The sequence below is a fragment of the Emys orbicularis genome, chromosome 18, assembly GCF_028017835.1.
Source record: "Emys orbicularis isolate rEmyOrb1 chromosome 18, rEmyOrb1.hap1, whole genome shotgun sequence".
Lineage (NCBI taxonomy): Eukaryota > Metazoa > Chordata > Testudines > Emydidae > Emys > Emys orbicularis.
In genome coordinates, this window is record NC_088700.1 from 22,603,218 (window position 1) to 22,611,261 (window position 8,044).

Sequence of the window (8,044 nt, forward strand, 5' to 3'; positions counted from 1 at the left end):
TCCTGCTCCCTTTTAAGGGGGACCCGGGGAGGGAGGGGGGAAGAGAGAACATTACTTTGTGTGAATTTAAAATGTAATGTCCACAGCTATTTGATAATGTATCTTTTAAATTTACTTTTCCTGACCATGCAGAGCCAGTAAAACTCATGGACGTGAGTAAACACCAAAGGAGCAAGAGTGTGGCCAAAGCACACACACATACAAATTCAAGCAAATATTCACCTGCTTCTTTTGTTTCTTGGTCATACTTGCTCGGCTGAGTGATGTCTTTCAAGGGAAAATGTCAACCCGTTATCTGTATACTGTTATTTATGTCCTTTCCTTCTCATGCAATGACCTGTCCCTTTTGGTCTGGGGGAAGCTGATTGGACTGTGTCCCTTTTGTTTCTAACAGAGCAGAAGTCTTCTTTGTCTCTGAATAAACAACATTGCTATGGGAATGCCCTTCGAGTTGCGAAGGGTATTTCTTCCTCGCCACTGGTGCTGAAACTGCAGGGGGCGCTCACAAGAACACACTACAGTACAGAGTAAGATGTCTTTTGAAACAATATTTAAAATGCTGTATTCGTTCTCGGAAGGGGAATCACACTCAGGGAGGGGAGCAAACCAAATCCACTTCCGTTTCTTAGCAAGAGATTTATTTTTTGAATATGAAAAGAGAGTCATAATCCCGGGGCCAGTCTGTAGCAGATTTTAACAAATTCAAAGTAGGCCAAAGTTTGGGCCTCAACAGGTTGATATCATCCCTCTGACATCACTTTACATATTAAATGAATCATTATACTTCTCCCCAAACCCAAATCCTCTTTTTATAGGAGTACTCAAAACCAAATATAATCAGTCAATGAAAATACTCTTCACCACTTGGGTTACAAAGGATAACAATTCCATTTGATTGTTAAGGATCTGTCACGCCAAGAGGAAAACAACATAACCAACAGCAATACCAGCCAAATACCCAGGGACAGCTTTGCATACGTGAAGATCATGGAGAAAACAAAAAGAATGAGGGGCTCTATTCTGATCTTTTTTAGCCTGTGCGTCTTTCTTTTGTATTTCTCCCCACTTCCCTGGAAATGGTCTCTGTCGCATGTAAGTACATTTAGTTGAGCAGCATTCCACAAAGAAAAAAAAATAGCCCACATATGTGACCACGTGTTGCCTTCTAGCAAAAACCTGAAGCTGAACTTGCATTTCCAACATGAACACAGGAGATTTCTCATCTGAAAACAAGTGTCCATGAATCTGATGCCAGAAGAGGTGAGAGGCTGTTAGTGCTGGCTATGGGCCAATGGATTTGCCAAGGCTGTTGATCCTCTGCTAGTCTGCCCTTTGGCTTCTCCTGGGCAGATCCTGCTAGTGATCTAAAATATGGGAGGGTGAGATGTGGACACATAGGGCCAAGATGAAAGACCCACCAAACTCCTTGTCACCTGTGACTTAAGCCAGCATTTGAACCCCAGATCTCCAAGGCTGAAAGGCCAGTGCTCTATATCCACTGTCACTGAGACCCTGCGGGTTTCCATTTTACTTTCTCCCCATGTATACACAGGCCACGTCCCTGACCTTTCACAGTACTGAACACTAAAATCACAGCTTCCACAAAAGCCTGGTATACAGGACGGCTTGTGCCATAATATAAAAGAAGCAGGAGGGCTGACTCAACCTAGACGCTCTTTGTGCTGATGTTCTCCTGGGCTCTGGGCTAATTTCCCAGAGGGTGTTTGCTCCACATCCTCAGATGAGGGTACATCTAGCCAACTCCTCTGAGCCCTCAAGTGGTAAGGTTAGAACAGTTAAAGCTCCATGCCCTGAAGACAGGACAACTTGTGGAGGTTGTCATGGGACCTAAGCAAGTCCTGGAGTCCTCAGGTTGTAACAGAGAAACCCTAAAAATAGAGGCCTGTGTTTAGAAGATCCTGCACTGCAGTGCTTTTCGGGGAGGGGAGGGAGTAGAAACATCCACACTCACCCCCAAAATGAGAGAAGGTGGTGATGATTTGCCACAATGTGTGTGTTATTTTAGGGGGAGGAAAGACAAGGTGAAAAAAGACACCCTGCACGCTAGCGGCTTACAAAGAACATGCTTGCGTGGCCTTGGGCACTGCTGCTATGGTCACAGAGCCACCCTGGGCTCTTGGCCATGTTGGGACCAGTCATGCAGGTTAACACTGCCTGAGGTATGAAAAGAGATGGGGGCGGGGTGTGCGCGGTTAATTGGTGTATTAGACTTTGCCAGATTTTTTCCTGAGTCTTGTGTTTGGAATTTGTGCAACATGCCAGTTGCATCTAGAGCTTCCCCTTGCTCTGTGATCCCTGGTTAAACTTTCACACCCTTCCATCACATACCGGATGTGTATCTCAATGCATGGTCAAAAATCCAGGTGCCTGAGTATCGATTTCGTGTATATCCAACAGGAGAGCTGTGTTCCTCTGCTTTTCCATCTAAATTGCACAAAAAAATCAGACAAGAGCCCTTAAAGTGGATGAATTTCCAAAAGATAACGAGGGTTGAAACCTAGTAAAAATGTCAAACACTTGAGTAATGTCCTGTGCTTGTACCAAGATGTCAAAGGCTACGCAGAATTTTCTAAGGTTTTGCGCCTCATGGTCTAATTCAGCATAAATATTGGAAGTCCCAAAGCTGCTTAGTAGATGAGGCATCGGCACCCTGGCTTGAATCAAGTAGGTACAACTTAGCTGGATGGCTTTAGAACAAAAGGATTCCCACAGAACCACTGTCTCACTCCTCATCTCCTCTCTCGAACATTTAGGGCCCCACCCCTCCACTTGGAAAGTCCTCCTCAGTACGTTTCTGACGGTGCATCACTGCCCACATGTGAGGGTTTAAATGGAGTCTAACACAAAATTCCTCCTGATCAAATCCCAGATGATATAATCCCCCCAAATCCAAACACTGAAATGATCAAATTCGCAACGTTACAGGACAGACATTAGGCCATTCACAAAATCCCATCCAGTCTCAGCTCCTCTTTCTCTCACCTTCCCAGTAGAAAGGGCCATGTCCCACTCATTGCCTCTTGGCTCCCAGATAGATTTTTGTGGGAGCATGTCTGTCTGTCTGTCTGCCTGCCAAGCTGTGCCTCTCCAAGAAACATCAGTGCTGGAGCTATTCAGACAGCCTGGGGCCCAAAGGCAGCAGGTGAGGTCGCCAGTAAAATTACATTTCTGAGCTGCGCATTGTTAGAAACTACTAACAGGTGGGGCCATCCGGATATTCCTTAGGCTGGTCTGTCAAGATTTAGAGAACAGAGGGATTTGGGTTGTCAGAATTTTGTCATTCAGCCATTGATCAGGTCCCAAAGTTACTGCCAATTGTTCTGTAAACTCTACTTGCTTGTGATGCCTGAGCTGTGACACAATGCCCAAGAGCAGATGAGCAAGTGCTCTAACCCAGTGGTCATTAATCAGAGATGGACCAGCGCTTGTACATCAAGCTTGAGGGACTAATACTCCGGGCACCACCACTGCTTGAACCCTATTTAGTTGTATTCACTCTAACATGGAGTCTGGGCTGCTCCAAAGCCAGTGAGAAGAGAGTTTGGAGCAGTCCAGATTTCTGGAGACAGGTAGCTGAATAAGAGGATTGGGAATGACTGATCTGAAACAATGCAGGCCTAACCGTAACAGCAAGAGTACATCCTGGCTGAGGGCAAGCAACAGGGCAAGCTGAGGGGCAACATCTATCTCAGACAAGGAGTAAAGCCGCCTGGTCCAGATTTCAAACTGACCCCTGGAGTCATAGCTCTGTCTGGTGAAGAAAGCTCCTTGTCACTGTGGAACCTTCATATGCTTTGCAACCCTCAGGGTCACTGTTGCCGAGGGACGTAGAGCAGACCTGATGTGGACAATCCAGTTCCTATTTACCTGACAACAACACTCGCACAATATGAAAAGTGATACTCTGTGGGGCTGGTAATGGCACATTATAGAATGTGGAGGGGATCTGTTACCTTCCCTCTCATCAATTCTTCCTTTACTATTGTACCCCATATAAAATTACCACTTTAAACACCTCGCGTCTCAATTCCTCTGATGAAGAGAAGTAAAACCCCGCCCCCGTTTGCCTTCACTGCTGAAGCAATTGAAACAATGGGCAACTGGGTCAATTCACAGTAAAGTTTTCAGAAGGCAAATCTCATGGAGAACTCATGCAGCTGCAGACAACAAGCAGCCTGTCCTTACAGAGCTGTCCAAGCTTTGCTAACCCCAAACAAAGAACAGCGCAAAATGCCGCCTGCAAGGCAACAATTGCCCACGTTGCAGAGATGATGTTTGCACTATGGCCGGTTTGTGTTTTTTGTAGGGCAGTGAAGGTGAGTGGGGGCACAAGCACTGAGTGGGAACCAGTTTGAAAAACCACAAGAAACAGTTATTGGGGCACGTCAGTTCACTCAGAGTGCAGTACTTGGGGGCCAAACAGAAAAGTTATTCAGCGCCAGTCCGTGTGCCACCTCCCAAACGAACAGGGGCCCAATGCATGGATACACTCGCAGGGCTCTGCACAATGGAACCAGCCTGAGGATCCAGTTGGCTTTAAAGAAAACTAGCAACTAGGGTATAAAATAAAAAAATATGATGCACAATTGATTTAAAGGGGCACTGCTGGCTAGGAGAATTTTCCCCATTCATTTTTTAGTTCATGCCTTATGGCTTCAAACCTGATATTAGCACCTCTTTCCCCTCCCACAACATAACCTCCCCCTACCGGTAACACGCATCATCCCCGAGGGTTATCCTGCCCTCGGCCGACATGGCATTCTGATGCATTTCCAAATTCAGTAGATGCCAACATGGCTGCCTTCCGTCGAGTTCTCAGTTTCGACACTAGTATTTGTCAGGGTTACCTAGGAACCACAGCTCTGCGGGAACAGTATTTGTGAGCTGCCTGCGGACACGGAGCCAGCAGGGGGAGCTCATGCACAGTTCTTTGGAGGATACTCTACAGACCTCTGGCTTCTGGAGTCATAGCCCCTTTGGGGCAGGGCGGGGGGGCACTGCCAAAGCACTGGTACCTGCTGTGACAGAGGACCCTTGGGACACCTGATCACCAGCTCTCCTTCCAGGACAGGCCTGTGGAGCTCTGGCCCTGTCAGTGGTGCACCCCACTTGGTGCTCCTCTTCACCAGCAGGGAGCAGGGAATTGTGGGGTCTCTCTGCCCCTTACAATTCTGAATATATTTTCCACCAAATTACATCAATATTAAGGTAGATCTAATTATGGGATCAAACAGGCCTGCTGTGTCTCTCTTCACCCTTTCTTTCCCCTATTTAAACAGCAGTTTTCCCTTTTTAGGCTGTGGAGGGTCAGCAGCCAGGCGCCAGTTAGGTCCCATGGGCTGCTGGTACTTCCAACCTGAAAGGAGAGAAGAGAAGTGCCTTTTGTAATAGCTGTTCTAGCTGGGGAGTGAATGGCAAACACGGTGTCAGAGGATCAGAAAAATCCAACACCCTGGACCAGCCCCTGGCTAATGACAAGTTCTAGGGGTTCTCTCTGCAGCAGCTGGGGTTATGATCATGAGCCTAAAACCACTGGGGCAGACGAAACATTAATACTAACCACAAATAAACTATGGTAACTCCAGGCAACTCATACTAGTTTCCTTCCCAGTCCCTAAAGCTAATAAATTGCTTTCCCCATGGTCTAACTCCTTCCTCTTCCTGTCACATGAGACTTATTCTTGTTTCAGCAACTGTTCTTGGAGCTCAGCCTTGTTAAGCTGCTGGTAGAAGCCCTTCCATTTAGAGTTGGTGGAGGAGTCACTGTTGAAAGCAGCTGTCTCCCTCTTTCAGTAGCTTGCAAAAATGCCCTCTCTCTGGAATACTTATAAGGAGAAAGATGAAGGATGGTCTTGTGGTTCAAGGCACTTGCCTTAGGAGGTGGTTAAAAATTTTCCAAAACTTTTCTAACTGAAAATTTGGTTTTTATCTCAATTAAACTTTTCATGGAAAGTGTCTGCTTCCCTCAAAAAATTCAATTTTTTTTGGTCAGAAAACCAAAAATATTTCAGCGTTTGGCACTTTTTGGCCAATGTTGTCAGCCCACAACTGCTGAAAACAAAACATTTCAGCTGAAATCCCAAGTTTTCAGTTTCCAGCCAAAGAGTTTGGGGTTTTTGATAAAATTTTCTCTGGGGATCCCGCCCCCTATTTTTTGACCAGCTCCATTCCAGAGATTTGGGTTCAACTCCTGACTTTGCCACCGATGTCTTGTGTGCTGCTGCACAAGTCATTTAATCTCTCTGAACCTCAGGGCCCCATCTGTAAAGCGAGGATAATAATTCTTCCTTCCTTTCTTTTGTCTATTTAGATTGTAAATCCTTCAGGGCAGAGAGAGAGACAGAAAGAGGGAGCGTGTGGGGGTGTGTATATGGCACCTAACTCAGAGAGACCCTGATCTTGCTTGGGTCTTTAGGCATGACTGTAATACAAATAAACACTAATAATAAAGAGAGAGGGATTGAATAATCTTCTGCCTGGATGTAGATTCAGCTTTAAAAGTTCAGCTTAGTGCTACTGGGTAGAGCTGAGCATTCAGCAACTTCCTTTCCAGAGGTTCTCTGCTCTCCCCACACTTGACAAGACTCATACTGGGAAACCAGGAACCAATCACCAACAGACCGGTTAGCCAGTAGCTTACCAAGTGTCTGCTGGTTGCGGACCCCTCCAATCACCACACAGATTTCTGCTGGCACATCTCCTGGCCCATCCTTTATGTTTTTCTTGGAATCTTTGGTGTCATCCTGCCAGATCACCTCTTGAATATAGTCATCTGGTATCTCTGTTTTCACCTTCACCTCCGTCATTGTTCCAGGCTCTTCACTCGGCGAGGACTGAGATGTCACAGAATCAGAGCCCTCTGCTTTCGGGCTCTTCGGGCTCCTCTTCAAGTGCTCCCTGGGTGCGGGGAAGAGGAAAAAATAAGAATTCTTATTTTCTAGCTCAACTTTTAGTTACTGACACCAAAATAAAGATACTTCTGTTTACTATGGTTTATTTAAGATTACTGTGTATGTTTGTATGTGTCTGTGATAAATGAGTGATAAAATTTTAAGTACTTACAAAAGTAATAAAACTATTTATTAGTAATGAAAACAACCTTAAATAGCATCAACAAACTGACTCATGAGAGAAAATGAGATTCCACTTTGGAAAAACAAAGCTAATACTATCTTGCAGGAAAACAGTCTTTTTAAAAGCACAGATACTTACCAGAAGGGAGAAACCTGGAAAACAAAAATCTGACCGAGATCTACAGCTGATAATGGGCAGCAAATTCATTCTACTCTGGTAATGTGATATGGCAGCAAAAGAAAATGAGCAGTTTGGGGTTTCACAGACAGAGGAATCATCAGAATGCAGTCCCTTTATTTGACTCTCCTGAATCCACTCATATGTCCAGTCTTGGGCACCTTGTCACCAGCACTGGGTATAAACAAACTGGAGGAAATTCAAAGATGAACACATATAATGTGGAAGATTGCAGGATCAATGTACAAGGACAGACTAAAAGAGCTAAATATATATACAGTAGCTTAGCTGACCAAAGGCTATGGAGTAGCAGACATGCTAAAAGTCTGTAAAGTATTTAGACAATGGAAACACCAAGGAGACAGAAAAATTGCCAAACAGTTTAACGTGCTATTATAACTAGGAGTAATGGATGAAATTAAGTAATAGAAAACTTAGGATGAATATCAGGTTAAGATATGCTACTGCAGAGATCTATTAGACCTGAAATAGTGGAAGAGGAGGAAACCTGATTGCTTTGGATATTTAAATGAAGATATCACCAAAGTACTAATAAATATACTGTAAAACTAATCATATACTATTTTATAATATCAGGTGAAAAGATAGTATGTGGTGCAACCCAAAGGAGGCAACTGATCAGGATATCACTGCTATAATTGAAAGAAAAATTGCACAGGGGACAGTAGTGAGGGGATGAAAAGGAGAGGAGTAAATGAACAATGAGAACAATCTTCTGTAACAATTACTGAACGTCCTCCTACACAGATAT

At 44.7% G+C, this 8,044-nt stretch overlaps 1 protein-coding gene across 1 annotated transcript in view; it reads right to left on the reverse strand.

The window, feature by feature from the left end:
- ZNF618 (zinc finger protein 618) overlaps window positions 1–6,886 on the reverse strand; it is a 95,742-nt gene extending 88,856 nt beyond the window's left edge. The window contains exon 1 of the mRNA XM_065418847.1: window positions 6,662–6,886. Within this exon, the coding sequence (XP_065274919.1) occupies window positions 6,662–6,827 (166 nt within the window). The 5' untranslated portion in view covers window positions 6,828–6,886. The remainder of the gene's footprint in view (window positions 1–6,661) is intronic.
- Between the last annotated feature and the right edge of the window lie 1,158 nt (window positions 6,887–8,044).